At 42.6% G+C, this 20,490-nt stretch overlaps 1 protein-coding gene across 1 annotated transcript; it reads left to right on the plus strand.

The window, feature by feature from the left end:
• The first annotated feature begins 1,273 nt into the window (after positions 1-1,273).
• Positions 1,274-16,040, plus strand: GAR1 (GAR1 ribonucleoprotein). Its single transcript, XM_075286799.1, has 7 exons — positions 1,274-1,344; positions 6,644-6,846; positions 9,910-10,064; positions 11,000-11,059; positions 14,806-14,968; positions 15,098-15,190; positions 15,653-16,040. The coding sequence occupies exons 2-7, from the start codon at positions 6,645-6,647 to the stop codon at positions 15,661-15,663; spliced, it is 684 nt and encodes a 227-aa protein (XP_075142900.1). The 5' UTR covers positions 1,274-1,344; position 6,644; the 3' UTR covers positions 15,664-16,040.
• Positions 16,041-20,490: the final 4,450 nt, after the last annotated feature.

Consider the following 20,490-nt stretch of genomic DNA (forward strand, 5'->3'; position numbering starts at 1 on the left):
TGTTTTTTTATGTAGATTGCACATAGAGCTCACAATGTACATTTTTTCCCAATCAGATGTCTTTGGAGTATGGGATAGAAATCCACACAAGCACGGGGAGAACATACAAACTCCATGCAGATGGGGTTTTTTTTTTGCCCTTGGTGGGATTTGAACACCGGGACTCCAGCGCTGCAGTGCTAACCACTGAGCCACCGCGTGGCCCCCTCTATATGAGATCTGTGTGCTTTCATTGGTCACCGCTTTGTAATGCGTTTGGTAGTCCGTTCCCAAGCGAACTCCCCAAATGGAATACCAAACGCATATGTGAACGAGGCCTCAGAATGCAGGGAGTAAAAACCAAAAACACAAAAATGGAAAATGTCTGTATTACGTAAAGGTTAATTACACTAAACATCCGTTCACACAGAGTTTTTTTGGTGAGGATTTCGGCAAGGTTAAAAATCGCCTTCAGGAATTAGGAAATAGTTTTGCGAAGTGGTTTTTGGAGCATTTTTTGAGACTTTTTTAGTTGTTTTTTTTTCCCTCCAGCATAGTGTATGGACCTTGAAAAAACCGCTAGCGTTTTTTCTGCACGGTTTTTGCCAATTTTGCTCCCAAATCTGTGACTTGGATTTTCTGCCTCCCATTGACTGCGTTGTTATTTGCAGACGGAATACGCCTGAAGGAAGCTTGTGGAAAAATTCCACAAGTGGAAAAATAAAGCGAGCAGAACCCATAGAACTGTATAGGGAGGCGTTTTTTCCACGTGGATTCTGACGCGAATTCAGCGTCAAAATTTGCACCAAAAAACTGTGTGAATGGACCCAAACATTAACAGATCTGGGATTTTTGCAGTAATTGCAGAGCCTCTTCCCCACCTACCAATACAAATTGACATGACATTGCACACTGCAGTGCAATACTGTATAATGTCACATATACATGGCCCTGAAGCCACAGGCAGATGATCCATTTGTATATCTACAGCCTCACTAGTCTCTTTGGTCACATGACATAGGAGCGCCGTTTCACACCACCGTCATCGGTAACAAGTAAACTTAAAACTCTGCAACGAACTCCCCCTGGTGGCTGAAATACAACACTACAGGTGCTTACATTGCGCAGTATTTCGTTACAAATATTTTGTTACGAGAAACAATTCCACTGGTTAGACAATGAGATGAATCCCCTTCATTCCTAGAAGATCGGATAATATTTTTTTCTATTTAGCTTTTCAATAAAGTTTCAATGGATAGTTTTCTACTGTAGATGACGTCATCAGAGCGCGCCGGATGTGACCAAAATCTTGCTCCACGTGTAGTGAAGAGGAGAGACACCGCGGGTCGAGGTACGGAGCGGCAGGTAAGTGTTATTGTATGTGCTAATCTCAGATGTATCGCACGTGCTAGGTTCTTAAGTCTTAGCGTGTCCTCTACGGTGCCACAAGAGATAGAGAGTCAAAGGTTTCTGGACTAAGCGCCGCACACCCGGCTTGCTCGGCTCAGCATTGCCTTCCCAGTCACGTGGCTCCTGGTGGCAGATTCACATTTAGTTATATTCCTGGCTGCCAAGTGTACATACACAGCCGGCTGTCTATTCTATACATGCATATATCTATATAGTTCTTAAGCTACCAAAATATGTATTGTATACGGACACACAAGGGGAACACACATTTATACTTGTGGTCTAGAATCTCTTTCCATGTGCCACAAGAGAGATCATGGCTGCCTTTTTAGTTATAGAAAGCAGATCCTACATCCCTCATAAATCTCACCAAGCCTGGGTGTGCTGCAGTCTGTTTGGAATCTTCAGCAGAAGACTAAAGCTGACCATACGCATTGGATTGTTAGGCCCCAACTATGCAGGAATCCTGTGGATGATGCAATTTGTTCGTATGAATAATAAACATTTAAAGGGATTGGCTCAAGTTTTGAAGATATCTGCAAGATAGGGGATAACTTGATAGTTGGTGGGTGAATGGCTGCTGCAACACTAATAAATCCTGAGGTTTGGAGAGTGGTTCTCTCGGCAGAAAGGAATTGGAAGCTGAGTATGCTCACTGGCACGTCATTCATTCTTTACAGCACTGCTGGAGATAGCAGAGTTCTGTATTTTAGGTATCCCCACATCGGAACATACTCCAACTATAAACATAGTAAAAATATTTATCACATAAAGGTAATGCAAAAACACGGGGAAAATAATCAAAATGGCTAAGGCCCTACACATCTGTGTTAGGGTTTCCATTGGGGGAGCTGCTTGGGGACCCTGTGAATGGAAACCTATACGCATAAAAAAAGAAACCTATACGCAGGAAACCTATGGACCCTATATATACTATAAAGTGGTGCGTGTGGTTTCCCGAACAAAACATGCGGAGACAGAATTGCTGCTTGCAGGACTTTTCGCTCCATATGTTTTGTGCGTAAACCACATGGCCTCCTTTTTTAATGTATATAGCAGGGGTAGGGAACGTACGGCTCTCCAGCTGTTGCAAAACTACAACTCCCAGCATGCATACTTGCTCTGTTGTTCTTGGAACTCCCATGGAAGTGAATGGAGCATGCTGGGAGTTGTAGTTTCACAGCAGCTGGAGAGCTGAAGGTTCCCTACCCCTGGTATATAGGTTTCCGTTTGCAGGGTCCCCAAGCGGACTCTAACTTTTTTTTGTTATTGTTTTACCTTACCTCCAGAAATTGAATAAAAAGTAATCCAAACAATTTTTGTAAAAATATTGATTAACAAAAACTATTTATCGCAGTGACTGCACAGACCTGCAGAATAATGGGAAGGCTAGGCTCACACTAGTGCTCACTATACATACATCCCCGAACCTGCTTAAAAGTAGTCTATGGGGTCGGCGGGTAACTTCTTTTTAAGCAGGTTAGTTTTCTGTTATTCAGGTCCCCAAGTCAATCCAAAGAACAGAAAGCTGAACACTAGTGTGAACCTAGCGTAACATGATAGATCTTTTTTTTTCCAGCCTCCCAGTACATGGTACTATTATTGAGTACTCCTTGTGCTGCCCTGTCCTGTGGACTGAAAAATAAAAAAAAGTCATCCCTTCTGGAAGGCTGGGGATAGAAAAAAAAAAAGTCTGTATCAAGAAGTGATTAATGGGTGCCAGAGGTATCTCACAATGAATATAGGCTCTTGACCAAACCAAGTATGCAGTTTTATGGGAGAGTCATCTTTGTGCTGAATGAATATTCCTCCGTGCCAAGCCTACCTGGTACTTTTATTTACCCTACAGAATAATGCTGTTTTTGTACAGCAAATTAAGGCCAGAGCTACACTGTGAATTTATGTAGCACCACTGATTAATTAAGTGACAGCTGCAGGACACAAAATTGTATTTAACTCAATGAGTGAGGTTTGTCAATCCCTCTGCACAAGAATGTTTGGTTAATATTGAGGTGCACATTTGGCCCAAGGAAGGGCAACAACCCCGTTCTGCTCTTCGCTTGCCGCATTGTGCGACTGTGGGTGGAGCGAGGCAGGGACATTTCAGTCTAATGTACTCATTATAACTCTAGCCAGTTTTCTGCTAGATTTAAATTCTGATGTTGGGTGAATTATGAAGACTGGCGTACAATACATTAGTCTTAATAAATCTGCCTCAATGCATTAATTTGGAGTGCAGTTGCAGCTCAATACTTAAAATCAATTAGTAGAGCTATAAAAAGTTGCTATGTACCCCGGGTCTAAATGTTTTTTTAGTAGCCAAAACTGTGGCAATGAGCTGATGACTATTAACAGTAGTTTAATTCTATGGTGGTTTATCAAAAAAAAAAAATTGAACAAAATTCTAACACAAGTACAATAGACTGATTTGGACCCCATGTATATGACCAAATGTGCATCCGAGGTGGAGCTGATTTTGCAGCGGGATGACACTCGGTGACATCAGAGTGTATTCCATGATTCAATCACCTCTATGGGGGCTTGAGATCCATTCTGTTCCAATGACGCAGAGCAGAATAGTAAAAAGATAAAATGGGAGAGACACCGAGCGCCAATATAGTGTAGTAATTATAAACACTGTTGGTGATATGTAATTAGTCTCTTACCTATTGGTGTTGTGAAATAGTCACAACGCCATATGAGCATATAAAAGGTGTTAAAGCAGCAGCTCTTTCCCTTACGCTGTGGAACAGCGTGATACAATGATAGGTGATTCCTCAGGCATGCCCAACAGGAGTGGAAGGGTAGGGAGTAGGCGCGCACACCAGTGTGCGCGCTTACTCCCTACCCCTTCACTCCTGTCGGGCTTGCCTGAGGAATCACCTATCAGAGCTGAATAGGACCTGGTCTTTTTTCATCAGCATGGAATGGACCATTGGATGCCCCACTTGGATGTGTGCACGGAGCCTTAGTGACCTACAGGTAGAGTGTAATAGAGGACAGTGCCCACATGGGCTTACCATGAGTTTGTTGGTATATTTAATTTAATTATGTATAAATGTAAAACAGCTATAAATTGTTTAGTCTCAAGTATTAGACTCACAAATTGCAAATAAGTAAGGAACATATTTTAAGGCTCTCTTGAATGTCCTGGTGGGTATATAGATGCCATGGTTGGGACTCCACTGTATCAGTCGAACTGGAGAGCTGCTGATATTCAGTGGTTGTCAAAGTAATGTACCTAACTACAGCTCATGGCTGCTGAGGCGATTGGTTGCCTGCAGTGACCACGTGGGTTCCTTTGCTGTCATCACTGTAGAGCTGGGCCCAGACGTGGTCAAGGGGCAGAACCTGCTGTCGTAACATTGGTGTGAGAAAAAGATGAGAAACACTTCATCTTTTTTTATTTTATTCTTTCTTCTCTTTTAATTTTAACATCTATGGGTAGCAAATTAAAAACTACAAATACATTAATTGTATGAAAGTCTTACCCTCACAAAATCATTTACAAGGATATAAGAAACAACCTGTTAAAGGTTAGAATTAAAGGGGTTGTCCAGCAAAAACACTTTTTTCCCCTTTGGAGGCCAGGGAAGGTAAAAAATAAGCAAACAAACAGAAAAAAAAAACATACTTATCTGTCCCCGGTGCTCCAGTGTCCCAGGCTGCTGTCTGTCCTGCATTGCACCAGGACTTTAGGACTTTTTCAATGGAAATCCCCACTGCTTGTGACTGCTGAGGATAATCAGCGTGCTAAGAAAAGGAACTGGGGTGTTGCAGGTGACGTGTGCAAATGATGTCCTGTGTATTTTCTTAAGCAGTCACATGCAGCGGGAACTTAAAACTGCAAGGACAACTCCCTTGGTCACTATTTGATATCTAATATACAGACAATCATAAATTTAGTTACCATGACCTAGAGAATGACCAGAATGTTAGACCAGTCTCCCCTTTGTATGAATTAGACTCATCTTACAGGAATTCACAAAATGTAGCTGGATGTTTTGGGTGATGGATTTGGGATTGGTCAGCCCAAATATTGCTTTGCTAGAGTTGGTCCCTTAAAAGGCAAGGCGGTCCTAGATAGAGGCTTGTAATCCTAATGTGGGTTTCATCCTTGCCCTATACCCCCAACAGGAACTCCTGCCCTTTCCAGGGTAGTACCCTAAAGTTGCCTTATGGTTTGACACGTTCTAGAGGCACCGGGACTCATCAGATTACCTTAGTTAGTGTCTAATGGGATCCAAGAAGACTTGATATATAACCAGCTGTATTCCTTGATAGAACAGCTTGGTTTGTGGCACATAATGACTAAGATTATCAAGTGGGAATGGTGCCTGTAGTTCAGGAGGCCGAGGTTTCACACCTCATACTAACATCTGATGTCACTGCCTGGGCATGCCCTATGTAGAAATTGTGTGGACCGAATCGGTAGGCAAATCCAGAGAGCCAAAAGATACATCAGTGGGATCTCCTTCCTTTCCTCCCTCTGGTTTTGCGTATACTTTTCTGTAAGTTTATCCCTTGTGTGATATCACACCTATACAGATTGTCTGTATTTTTTTTTACAGTTGGTTCCCTGCCTCTATTTGTGTGTTTTGTTGTCTATTTCTATTTTTGATATAAATATACAATTTATTAAAAAATAAATAAATAAAAATACATCAGTGGGGCATGTCCAGTAGTTATGTATACGTATACAGAGGCAGCGCCGCTTACTCACAGAGCTGGACTGCAGCATTGATCAAGTTATAGGATTAAGGAAAAGCTCTCCTCATACGGACCTTAAGAAAGGAGGTTGGGATTGCAAAGATAATACAATAATGGACAGTAAATGGAGCTCTAAAATAGAAAAAAAAATGTAGTTGCCTGTCTCAGGTCCTCATTTCCCAGCTGATGTTAGAGGGTCATGTTTTGTTTAGGTGACTGCTGTAGCCAATCACGGGCGCCAGTCCATGTTTTATATGAATGGCCATTCATCTGTGCTTGCCGGCAGCTTACCCAATCGATGACAGCTGTGCTCTAATCTTCCTAAGGATCGGTTTACATAATACAACTCATTTACATTACTGTCTGCGTGACTAGGAGAGTTGGACTGTTGACACATGCTTGAGACAATCACGGTATAATATTATACTTTTATTAGAGAATTACACACAAGGCATTTCTGTAAGGTTATGTAAGAGATTCTTCACTGTATTTATAGTTTAAATAGTTTTTCTAAAAATGTCTTTTTTTTTTTCTCTGTATTTAGGATGTCTTTTGGAGGAAGAGGAGGCTTTAATCGTGGAGGAGGTGGCAGAGGAGGTGGTGGTGGCGGGTGGAGAGGAGGAGGAGGAGGTGGCGGAGGAGGAGGACGTGGTTTCGGAGGAAGAGGAGGTTTCGGAGGAAGAGGTGGAGGACGTGGAGGCTTTAACAGGGGAGGCTTTGATCAGGGACCACCAGAATACGTTGTTGGTATGTTTATGAAATTATACAACTTTGTCCAAGTGTCTGTTATATACCTTAATTTTTATTTTATTTTTTTGTCTTTAAACCATACAGTCATCAAAAAGCACGTTTTTCTTGTAATATGCCTGCAATTGGGCACACTGAATAGTAAATCTGTACCATATATGAGCATGTCGGACCAATCTTTGGGCATTTGTTGCTTGACTATGCAGTAGTGGCTATTTGTGATACAGAACAGTGTGCTAAGAGGAAGGTTAGGGGTCCACACCCTCTCTCATAGAGGACCTGTCACCTTTCCCGAAGACCACTTCAGCCAGATTTGGCCATCAGGACATCGATTTGCTCTGTTCCTAACTTTATTTATTTTTTTATCTCTTTGAGAACTTTACCTCATTTCACGCTGCTTAGAACTTAATGTATAAATGGTATTCACTCTTTCTGCTGTTCATGCTTGGCAGGACTTAAAAAGAGGGTTAAGAATGGCAGATCTTGGGTGCGTTGATTAGGCCCACAACTGCCATGATAAAACATTGGAACCCGCTGAACGTTGTATGTGTGAAGGGGCACAGTGAGGGAATCCCCTAATATGTTATTGCTAATCCTAAGGGTTTAAATGTATAGGGTTAGAGATACTGTGTTTCCCCGAAAACAAGACAATGTCTTATATTAACTTTTGTGCCTAAAGATGCATTAGGACTTATTTTCAGGGGATGTCTTATTTTTCATGACCAAAAATTCATATATGTTGTTAAACAAAAAAAAAAAAGTACCTGCTGCTGTGCTGTGTTCATAGTCTCTGCTGCTCTTGGATGAGCTGGGAGAGGCGCACTGCTTCCACCGTTGTCTGTACTTATACAGTAGGTGGCAGGCCTCTCCCAGCTCATCGCAGAGAAGCAGGGACAATGGATGCAGTGCAGCAGGCTCTCCTGTGCATACACAGAACATCATATGCGGTGGGGGTGGGCCTCTTCCAGCTCACCCATGCACAACAGTCCCTAGATGCAGCATCGACTGCAATGGTCTCTTATATGTGCTTTGAGCAGCAAAATCAACATAAGAAATTTTTTATTTGATCAGATAATGTTAATATTGAACGGTGTGATGGCTTTAGCAATGAGTGCCGCTGAGTCTTATTTTCAGGGGATGCCTTATATTTCTAAGCCTGAAAAAATTACAATAGATCTTATATTTGGGGATGTCTTACTTACGGGGAAACACAGTAGCTGCAGTCTCAGTTCTACAGCAAGATGTCAGCTGTATAGCGGGCATTAACCCCTCTGGCGCCTTGGTTGAAGCTGACCGAGGAGCCATTTTCCCGGTGCTGCGTGGGCACTGCCATTTTCCCAGGGCCAGAATCCCGTTGTCATGACAGCAGGAAGCCTTGTAAAGGCTCCTCAGCCTGTCATTCAATTGATTTTATTGCAGGCTACTCTATGTAGCCTGCAATAGAACTGACAGACTTATGCAATGCATTAGCATTTGTAAGCCGATGGCTGGTCAGGTAGTGGAGGGGGGTGTACGTCTCACCCAGACTACTAAGGTGGGTGAGATGAGAAAACTCCAGAAAGAATGTTTCTCAGCAGATAACTATTGTCTGCTGAGCGTTATTTCAGAGTTCCGGTTACTGGGCTGGAGTTTTAGGAATGGCAGGTAGGTTGGTAGTGGGACCTGTCATTCCACCCCCCTCCAGTCCACACATTGGGGTGTTCCGGCAGCGACTCAGCTGCAGAGAGTCTGCTCATCAAGGGAGGCTTAAGAAGCCAGCTCCAGTAGCAGACTGTGGCAGAGCTTGGCTGGAGAGACAACTGAGAGGTCATATTTTTGGAGTTGTATCCTTAGTGATTCAACTAGCTTTTGATTTCTGTTATTCTAGGTGAGGTAACCTATTCTATGCTTAGTTAGAGCCTAGCCGGGCAGGTATTTATTTTTGTATTGTTTCCTTTTGTTGCTGCACTATATTTTTGAGTGAAAATAAAACTCTACCTTTGTTTGGACTAAAGAAACTGGACTTGTGTGTCTATACCACCCCAGCTAGCAACCCCAGACCCGGACACATTGTAATGTATTGCATTAATCGTCAGACCCCCTGGGGTTCAAGACTTCTAGGGGGTATAATAAATACATTAAAAAAAAAATATTTAAAGTTCAAATCAACCCCCTTTCCCTAGAGCACATATAAAAGTAGTTAAATACTGTGAAACGCCTACACATTAGGTATCCCTGTGTCTGAAAACGCCCGGTCTACAAATCTATAAAAATATTTCTTCCCGTGCAGTAAACGCCATAGTGAGAAAAAAAGTCAAAAGCGTCAAACTAAAGTTTTTTCACTGTTTTGCCTCATAAAAAAATTTGAATCAAAAGTGATCAAAGTAATAGCAATTCCCCAAAATGCTATAACTGAAAAGTACCCCTGTTCCCGCAAAAATGACACCCTATGTATCCCTGTACACAGAGGTATAACAAAAGTTTTGGTGTCAGACTATGGCGACTTTTAGACAAAAAATTGTGGGGATTTCTGTTAAGGGGTAAAAATGTAAATAAAATCATATAAATTTGGTAACCCTGGAATCGTATCAAAACATAGAATACAGGTGAAAAGTCATTTTGGTTGCACAGTAAATGCCATAAAAACGTCGCACAAATGCACTTTTTCTTCAAAGCAACCCCATTCTGAATTTTCCAGCTTCCTAGTACATGTAAATGGTGAAGAACAATTTGTCCCGCAAATATTAATACTAGAGATGAGCGAACACTATTTGAAAATTGCATTTCACTACGTGTCCCACTAGGGCATTTAAAATTGGCCAGTGATTGGGAATTCATCCAAATATCGGCCCTTGTAAAAGTTCCTGTGATCAGATGACATACTAGCCCCTATGAGAGTGTTTTCTTGTCTATTGCTGCTGTTTGTGGCCCAAAATCTGCAGTTGTAAAATAATCCTTAGGCTCATTGGACTAGTTGAGTTTATCAACAATATTTATCAGATCATATTGATAATCAACTTGCACAATATGCTTTGTATAACTTGGGAAGATTAAAAATTTGCATTAATTGTGTTATTGTTGCAGAGGTTGGTGAGTTTATGCATCCTTGTGAAGATGATGTGGTGTGTAAATGTATCACAGAAGAAAAGAAAGTGCCTTACTTCAATGCTCCTATTTACCTGGAAAATAAAGAACAGATTGGAAAAGTGGATGAAATATTTGGGCAGCTGAGAGACTTTGTATCCTTTATAAACCTATTTTGCTTAAGATATGAGCCTTGTTAAATATTGTGGTGTTCTGTGATAATAGTATGTTTCCACCACAATTCTGTCATGTGAAGCTTGTCTTTTACACTGGCCTGTGTTTCCACAATTGTTTATCCCCTATTCAGTTTACATTGAGTCATTTGAGTACCTTTTAAAGGAGTGCTCTATTGCATAGCTGGGAGCAGGGAAATGAGTCAGCAGCAGCCTGTGCTGTACACACAGGAGAGAGACAGTGCTTGATGAGACTTCCGGGTGCTCGCTGGAGGCTAATTAGCATATGAATGAAAACTGGCTATTTCAAAAACTACTGAGGCGATTTACATACAAAAGGTATGTGTGGAATAGCATTTCTAAAGGCTTTGCAAGTATGTGCTTAGCTTAAAATGACTTTTCCCAATGATAGAGCCCTTTAAGCAGGATCATTTCAGCAAATAAAGCTTGTTCATTGTATATTGAAAAGTAATCCAAGTTTCCAGCTTGTCACCAGTGCACGAATGTCTTCATCACATGATATAGGCAATTTATTAACCTGTAGAAGTAAGCAAGATATGATCTTGAGAATGCAGAGGAATTGATACACAGCATTAATTCATGTGCATCTCTTATCATTTTACAAAGAATTTAACGAGCCATTTGTAATGTAACTAGTCAATAGTACACGTATAGCTGTATTTGATTTAATGCAGTGATCCATTTCTAGGGGCAGATCATATAGGCCATCTAAACAATGTTTTTGTGGAGATGATCTGAAATTCTCTGCACAGTTACTGTCTGTTGCATGCAAATTTCTCTTTGCGTAAACTACGGCAGAATACTGTGCTGTAAACTTTAAATTCTGTAGAATGGTTTCATTCTCCGGTAGACATGTACACTGCTGAATGTGTAACTTCCTTAATGACTTTTGCAAGTATTTTTCTATTAAGCTATCTGATAATATGAAAGCATCATCTTTTAAGAAGTTACAGAAGGTGAGTGTTTTATGGTATTGGATTGCCATGTGCTTTATTTGGCTCAGCACATTTGAAGTGAACCTGCAGTGTTGTCTGCTGGCAGCATATTATAGAGCTGGAGAAGTTGAGCAGGGCGATATTTAGTATTATAGGAAAAGATTTGCAGTAATTTGTTTATACCGGTTCTCATTCTGGGCTTACATGTCCACTGGGTAGTTATACTTAGGGTGGGTTCACATCTGCGCCCCAATCTCCGTTTTGCAGGTTTCCGTTTCCTGCCCGAAACTGGACAGGAGACGGAAACCTGCAGTCATTTTTCAAACCCATTCATTTGAATAGGTTTTGAAAGTGCCCGGCCGTGAGCGCCTGTGAGTGTTTTGGGCTTTCTGTGGCAAAATTGTTTTTTTTTTTAAAGAGGACCTTTCACCACTTTGCAACCTGTGCAGCTTTCTGCCCCATGTTATAGATGCAGCTGCATAGACTGTAGTGCACTTTGAATTACCTCCCTAGCCCCCCTCGTTTTGGAGCTGTGAGCCCCGTAAATTTTGGCGCCCTGTATGGTAATTAAGGCTTTAGTGTCAGAAGGGCGTTTCTGACGATAAAAAGAAAAGCTACGTCAGTCTGACACTGTCCAATTAGCAGTGGACAGTGTCGGAGCTGCTTCTCCTGCCTAATCTCGTGAGTTCTCCTGAGATCAGGCAAACGTCTCTTCACAGGGCTGCACAGAAGACCCGGAGAAGCGATCCAGGCTGAGCACTGAAGTGGATGAAGGAGAACTTCAGTGACATCTTCACAGGTAAGTGAAGAAACCCCTAAGCAATGAGCATAACTGCCCTGTACACCCTGTGGTCCTAGGTCTAGCCCCTATACAACGAGCATTAACCCCTATAGCCCCCTAGGCAATGAGCATTAACCCCTATAGCCCCCTATGCAATGAGCATTAACCCCTATAGCCCCTAGGCAATGAGCATTAATCCCTATAGCCCCTAGGCAATGAGCATTAACCCCTATAGCCCCTAGGCAATGAGCATTAACCCCTATAGCCCCTAGGCAATGAGCATTAACCCCTATAGCCCCTAGGCAATGAGCATTAACCCCTATAGCCCCCTAGCAATGAGCATTAACCCCTATAGCCCCTAGGCAATGAGCATTAACCCCTATATCCCCTAGGCAATGAGCATTAACCCCTATAGCCCCCTAGCAATGAGCATTATCCCCTATAGCCCCCTAGCAATGAGCATTAACCCCTATAGCCCCTAGGCAATGAGCATTAACCCCTATAGCCCCTAGGCAATGAGCATTAACCCCTATAGCCCCTAGGCAATGAGCATTAACCCCTATAGCCCCTAGGCAATGAGCATTAACCCCTATAGCCCCTAGGCAACGAGCATTAACCCCTATAGCCCCCTAGCAATGAGCATTATCCCCTATAGCCCCCTAGCAATGAGCATTAACCCCTATAGCCCCCTAGGCAATGAGCATTAACCCCTATAGCCCCTAGGCAATGAGCATTAACCCCTATAGTCCCCTAGGCAATGAGCATTAACCCCTATAGCCCCCTAGGGGTTAATGCTCATTGCCTAGGGGCTATAGGGGTTAATGCTCATTGCCTAGGGGGCTATAGGGGTTAATGCTCGTTGTATAGGGGCTAGACCTAGGACCACAGGGTGTACAGGGCAGTTATGCTCATTGCTTAGGGGTTTCTTCACTTACCTGTGAAGATGTCATTGAAGTTCTCCTTCATCCACTTCAGTGCTCAGTCTGGATCGCTTCTCCGGGTCTTCTGTGCAGCCCTGTGAAGAGACGTTTGCCTGATCTCACGAGAACTCACGAGATTAGGCAGGAGAAGCAGCTCCGACACTGTCCACTGCTAATTGGACAGTGTCAGACTGACGTAGCTTTTCTTTTTATCGTCAGAAACGCCCTTCTGACACTAAAGCCTTAATTACCATACAGGGCGCCAAAATTTACGAGGCTCACAGCTCCAAAACGAGGGGGGCTAGGGAGGTAATTCAAAGTGCACTACAGTCTATGCAGCTGCATCTATAACATGGGGCAGAAAGCTGCACAGGTTGCAAAGTGGTGAAAGGTCCTCTTTAACCGGACACAAAGTCAGACATGCAGGACTTTGTGTCCGGTTTAAAAAAAAAAACAGTTTTCACCTCGGAGAGCACGAAACGCTCACAGGCGCTCACGGCCGGACACTGTCTGCCAGGTTTCCGTCTTCTGTCGGCAGAAGACTGAAGCCTGAAAACGGAGATCGAGCGCAGTTGTGAACCCGCCCTTAGTGACCAACACTGATCCTGTGCGCAAGTATGCAAACAGGCATAGCTGTCTGAGTCACTGACTAGTGACTTACAAGCTCAGAACGATCAGAGTTATAAATTAATACAAGTTACATTAAATCTTTTCCCACAAAGCAATATGTCTGTATATTTACTTGTCTCCTACTTAAACCCATTATTGTACTTTTCTTTTCTTCTTTATTCTGTGGGTCACTATAATTCCTATGGTTCATTATATCAATATATTTTTTTCTTATTTTTACTATTTTTGAATAGTAAAATATTTAAAATGAAAAAATGATTATTTTTTTTTTCTTTCTTCCCTTCATTCCCTGTACTCGATTGACACTATTTGATGACATACAAAATACTCTGGACTAGTTCACACGGAGTCTTTTGGTGGATTTTGACACAGAATCTGCCTCAAAATCCACGTGCAGAAAAGGCTCCTATTCATTTGAATGAGAGCTGCTAGCGTTTTTTTTTTTTTTCAAATTCCTTCGGGCGTAATCAGGAGCGGGATGAGACAACGGGATGTTGGTACACTGCATCGGCATCCAGTCACGTCCAGCCGCGTGAAGAGTTCGCACAGTGGAAAAGGTTTCCACCTTGTGAACATACCCTTAGTATTCCAAACCATTATAGCCTGTGGACTACTGACAGCTGATGTATTTGGCCACACCTCTGGCATGGGTTATAGGCAGTTACTAGGGGGCCTTTGTAAAGCGCTAGTTTTTATTTTTATTTTTTTTTTATGTAGATTGTGAGTCCCATATAGAGCTCACAATGTACATTTTTTCCCTATCAGTATGTCTTTGGAATATGGGATGGAAATCCATGCAAACAGCGAGAGAACATACAAACTCCTTGCAGATGTTTTTTTGCCCTTGGCGGGATTTGAACTCCAGGGCTGCAGTGCTAACCACTGAGCCACCGTGTGGTCCCTTGTAAAGCGCTAGTTGTCATAGTAAACCTTAGGCACTCTATTAAAGGGGCAGATTTAGGGAGCCCTTCCTTCTGTCAAGCTACTTAGATGATGCCTGCTGTTAATCACATTCTGGTAGGTCATGGTTCCTTAAGAGGTTGTCCAACAGTATAGTGGATAAGTCAAACCTCTGACTCCTATATTTTTCCACAGCCATATTCTGCCTCCTTCTTCATGAGTGGACAGCCATAGTCATGACATAAGTGGCAAAGCTTTTCTAATTCAGGAGAAAAGCCAGTGATTTAATTCCTATGAAAGTAAATATGCCACAAGCCACATCAATAATTGTATAATATAATAGTTAAACATCTTATTTTGAAGTTGTCAGTAACTTTTTTTTCAACTCCAACCAAAACTGGCCCCAACTCCGTTTTCATGGCCCTGTAATAAGTCTTTGTGTAGATATATATATATATATATATATATATATATATATATATATATATAATAAAAATTTTAATGTAAATGCTACATTGACTTTCTTTTTCTCACAGTTCTATATTGACCCAGCAAAGTTGCTGCCTCTACAAAGGTTCCTTCCCCGGCCGCCTGGTGAGAAAGGCCCTCCAAGGGGAGGACGTGGTGGCGGAAGAGGAGGTGGACGAGGGGGTGGTCGAGGCGGTGGTGGCAGAGGTGGATTTGGAAGAGGAGGTGGAGGTTTGTACTCCCCCCCCCCCCCCCCTCTTCAAAATATTGCCTATTTGTAATAGACACTGCGTTGTGCCTTTAAAGAGTTTGTACCCAGGGAATGTTTTGTGTGCTGATATTTTTTTTTTTCTCCCTTAGGAGGGTTTAGAGGAGGTCGTGGAGGATTTGGTGGTGGCGGCGGTGGTGGTTTCCGAGGCGGAAGAGGAGGTGGTGGTGGCCGTGGTTTCAGAGGTTAGTATAGTTTGATCTTTTTACTGTTTTTTGGTTTGTTTGTTTGTTTGTTTTTTTATAATCGATGGCCATTTATTTGGAGGGGGAGGTTGCTGAGAGAGAAGGATTTCAGCTTACTGATCCCTTGTTTCTGAGGCATGAAGACCATGACAATCCCCCTTCCCCCGTTGGAATAAGTGTGCATGCTTGCAGGGTATGACTAGACATAGGATTTGTTTGTGCATAACCATAGAGATGCATGGGCGCAAACTACATAGTTTAAGTGTATCTATCTCAACATTGATATAACAGATATTAGGACAAATCTGATATTTATTCCATGCGTAATAGCCTGTAATATATCCATTTAATGTTTGAGGTGTACAGATGGAAGTCTTTCAGATTGTACTGCCCTTATACAAATAATCCGTTTAATTTTTTGTGTACTTTTTTTTTTTTTTTTTTTTTGTTTCCTTTATAAAGGAGGCCGGTGATAATCCATGCGAACCCAGCACAGGTTGGCGTCATTTAGCGCCCCCTCTTGTCTTTGGAGATACATGGTTAAAGAAGAGACCTTCAATTTGTTTTTCACATGGGACTAATACAATGAGAGAAAACAACAGGAGAAAAAAGAGTGATGTCTAGTAATGTTTACTGCTACAGCATATGTATACAGTACCAGACACTGGTGAAGTCTTTCTTGTACATCTTTAGAAGCCGCCTTAGTTGGCATAGCGTCACTAAAGTTTTTTTAAAAAATGAGGATTGATATCTTAGAAGCCTTGTGGTAAGAAATATCTTTAGTAATTAAAACCATGAACCCTTTTTTAGTATTCTACGACTTGTATATAAGAATCTGTATTACTTGAACATGCTATGTCAATAAATTTTCTACCACATGTCATACTTGTATCTTTTATATACATACATGCAACAGTGATGCAAAACATTCTTTGAGATTCTACACCTTTCTTTGAACTTTGACTGAAGTATCACTCATGGCCACTACACAATGTACAAAGTGGTACCTGCTTTATTGTTGGTGGAAGAAGTAATGATTCCATCTTTTTCTAATATTTATTGACTTTCCTAAGGGATATTAAGGCTAAGGCCCCACGGGCCATAATCGCAGCGCTAAAGCGCTGAGTGGACACATTGTGGTTCTTTCCGCGGCGCTTTTAAGAGAAAGTTCAGAGAGTTTTCCTCTGCTGACTTTCTGTTAACCTTATATCTACGGGAAAGCCGCGGGCATTTCTGTAGATATAATTGACATGCTGCGATCTTTTCCGCAAAGTGGCGATGGGATTTGCATGAATCCCATCCACATTGCATGCACTGTACAACGCCACGATTTTTCCCGCAGCGTCTCCGCTGCGGGCAAATAGCGGCATTTGTGTCCCCTGGGGCCCGGGCCTAAAATTTCAGAAAATCCATTTAGATCATTATTAGAGACTAGCAGTTACCCGCAACTTCATCTGTGGGTTGGCAGTGGTGTTGAACCGCTTATATGTGTTGTCCCCCCATCTCTGCCGCCAGTTCCTTGTCCCCCTATCTCTTCGCCCCCAGTTTCTTGTCCCCCCATCTCTTCGCCCCCAGTTTCTTGTCCCCCCATCTCTGGCCCCAGTTTCTTGTCCCGCCATCGCCGCCCCCAGTTTCTTGTTCCCCCATTGCTGCCCCACTTTCTTGTCCAATCTGTGTCCCCCCATCTCTGCCCCCACTTTCTTGTCCCACCATCTCTAGCTCTAGTTTCTTGTCTCTCCATCTCTGCCTCCAGTTTCTGGCCCCCCCCATCTCTGCCCCCAGGTTCTTGTCCCCCCCCCCATCTCTGCCCCCAGGTTCTTGTCCCCCCATCTCTGCCCCCAGCTTCATGTCCCCTCCATCTCTGCCCCCAGCTTCATGTCCCCTCCATCTCTGCCCCCAGCATCGTGCCCCCCTCTTACATCGGCCCCAGTGTATTAGCACTTACCTTGGCCACGCTCCGTCACCGCTGCTTTCTCCGCACGCTGCTGTCTGTGTGTGTCCTAGCGAGGCCCCGGCGTCAGGTTGCTATGACGCCGGGCCGCGCGCTGCTGCATAGAGAACACACAAAGGCAGCAGCGCGCAAACTATGTGGACTGAGAGAGCGTGGCCAAGGTAAGTGCTACTACACTGGGGTGATGTAGGAGGGGGACATGAAGCTGGGGAATGTGGTGTATCCCTGGGGACACCCCCTCTTCCCCCAGGACACCCCCTCCCCCCGCTGCACTGACCTGTATGTCTAGTGTCGGGTGCAGCATCCTCCTCCGTCCGGCATGTGTGCAGGTGGGCTTGGATAGCTGCGGCTCCGGGACGATGTGGGCTGCCGCCATCTTCCTCACTGTGTCCCTGCTCAATCGGCACGCCCACATTCAGCCCCCAACCTATGGTGCCGCAGCCCTGCCTCTATAGCCCGCCCACAGCCTGCCATGCACCAATAGGAGTTGCGTGGACAGACCAGCGCTGGCAGAATGCCAGGTTCTACAGGCGAGCCCGGAGGTGTCTTTGGAGGGTCACGGTGGCGATTTGGGGTGAGTGACCCACATTTTAAGTAGCCTACTACCTTTTCCTGGTAAGGAACAAACACAAACTTTCACCTTTATAATACTAATAGGATGAACGAACACTATTTCAAACAGCTGTTTCGAATAGCACGCTCCCATAGAAATGAATGGAAGTGGCCGGCACTCTGACTTTGCCGGCGGCCGGCCGCTTAACCCCCCGTGTGTCGACTACGTTCATTCATTTCTATGGCAGCGTGCTATTCGAAACGGCTGTTTCGAATAGTGTTCGCTCATCTCTAATCTTTATGAAAGATATACTAGCTTGCCATGTGATATATTCTCTTTAATACCTCCCATTTTTATGAGGACGTAGGTATGTCACTTCCCTCAAGTATAGTGATAAACTACATACCTTCGTTATATACAGTAAGTCACTTTTATAGATTTGGAGAAAAACAAATTTGTATAGGGGTGGGTGAGTGTAACTGTGTAACAAGCTGCCATACCCTATGCCATTTAGCTCAGAATATGTAATAATAAGGGAGCTGAGTTGAGTAACCCAAATGAAAAAAATGTCATAGCCCTCCAAACCACACATGTAAAAAAAGCCTGAAAATTGTCTGGTCCTGAACCTGAGAACTTGGCGGACAACGTAAACCTAGATTCTAATTAAAAAATTGTATCGCAGGCTAACATTCAGCTCACATATTATCACAAATTATGAGCTAAATAGTGTAGGGTGTAGCAGTTTTTAGACACACATCTGCACCTATAAAAAAAAATTGATCTACAAATAATGGCCCCCAGACCAACACCATAAGGTAACATAAGAATGAAACATGGATCACATATGTATCCTTACTTTAATCACGCTTCATAGACTAGAGCAAATAAATACACCATCAAATTTTTTTTACATGTTGATTGTTTTTTACTACATGTTATAAAAGACAAATAGGCAGTGACAGTCAAACAGCAATAATTGCAAAAGTGAGACTTAAAAAAAGCACTCAGAGTGAAATGGTCGTTGCCTAGCTGTCAAAGCTGCATTTACTCTCTCCCATTTATTTTTGTGGTCGTTTTTATAAACATACGTACTAGCCTCTGCCCGCGACTTTGTCTGCGTGTTGTTGACATTGATGATCCGCCTATATTCAGCAAATTTCTGCTCTTGATGGTTTGCCTGTTTTGGCAGCTCTCAAGCTGTGCTGCTGCTGAACTTGTTCCTTGCACCGTGCCTGTGATTGTTCCGGCAATGGATTGAGGGTTAGCTGAGTGTTTACACAGAGAGATAACAGAACAGGCTTTATCAGCAACCTCCAATTAGCTGAGATAAGTTGCTGCCAAGAGCAGTATAATATAGTATGTGAAAATAAATTCATAACAATCGTGAAGCCATTATACCAGGATAAAAAGAAGTCTATGTGTTAATCGAGGTTACAAACTAAATGTCATCCAAATCCGTTCAGCAGTTGCGTGATTGAGTAACAAACATCCAAACTTTCACTTTTATGATATTACTAGCTGGTACCCGCGACTTCGTCTGCGGTGATTGTAGAAGTGGGTATAGACAGGCATGGGTAAGGTTTTCGTACTGTGTATAAGGTATGGGATATGAAATGTAACTTTGTATCTTGTTTGTGCTGTAATTCAGAGAATACGTGAGACTTTTGTGTTGAAGTTAATTTGTATTGGAGCTGCTATACGGTTTTGTGAGAAACTTTACATAGTGACTTTGGGACAGAAGTATTTGAAGTTAACCCTTTCCCGCCGATGGCATTTTTTGATTTTCGTTTTTGACTCCCCTCCTTCTAAACCCCATAACTTTTTTATTTCTCCGCTCCCAGAGCCATATGAAGTCTTAATTTTTCCTGGGACAAATTTTTCTTCATGATGCCACCATTATTTATTGTATATAATGTACTGGGAAGCAGGGAAAAAATTCAGAATGGGGTGGATTTGAAGAAAAAATGCATTTCTGCGACTTTCTTACGGGCTTTGGTTTTACGGCGTTCACTGTGCAACCAAAATGACATGTCCCCTGTATTCTGTGTTTCGTTACGATTCCGGGGATACCAAATTTATATGGTTTTATTTACATTTTGACCCCTTAAAAAAAATCCAAAACTGTTGAAAAAAACTATTTTTTGAAAAGTCGCCATATTCTGACAGCCGTAACTTTTTCATACGTGCGTGTACGGGTATGTATAGGGCGTCTTTGTTTGCGGGACCGGGTGTACTTTGTAGTTCTACCATTTTCGGGAAATGTTATTGCTTTGATCACTTTTTATTCAAATTTTTATCAGAATCAAAACAGTGAAAAAATGGCGGTTTGGCACTTTTGACCATTTTTTCCCGCTACGGCGTTTACCGAACAGGAAAAATATTTGTATAGCTTTGTAGAGCGGGCGATTTCGGACATGGGGATACCTAACATGTATGTGTTTCACAGGTTTTTAACTACTTTTATATGTGTTCTAGAGAAAGGGGGGTGATTTGAATTTTTAATCCTTTTTATTTATTTTTTTATATATATATATTTTTTTTTACTTTTTAAAAAAAAAAAAAAATTTTTTGTATTTATTAGACCGCCTAGGGGTATTGACATGGGTGGGCGGTGTTGTGGATTGTCAGAGCGGTGGGGGTCGGCAAACATGGCTGCTCCGGAGCGTTAAAGAGAGCCTCCTGGAGTATCGTTAAGGTGAGGGGCAAAGTGGTAAAGTATATGTGATTGTGTGGGGTTAGGGGCTAAGCTGTAGAGGGGAATGTGAATTTTGTGGCTTGCTATGGTCCAAAGTGTGT

This window comes from Leptodactylus fuscus, chromosome 1 (assembly GCF_031893055.1).
Source record: "Leptodactylus fuscus isolate aLepFus1 chromosome 1, aLepFus1.hap2, whole genome shotgun sequence".
NCBI classification, from domain to species: Eukaryota; Metazoa; Chordata; class Amphibia; order Anura; family Leptodactylidae; genus Leptodactylus; species Leptodactylus fuscus.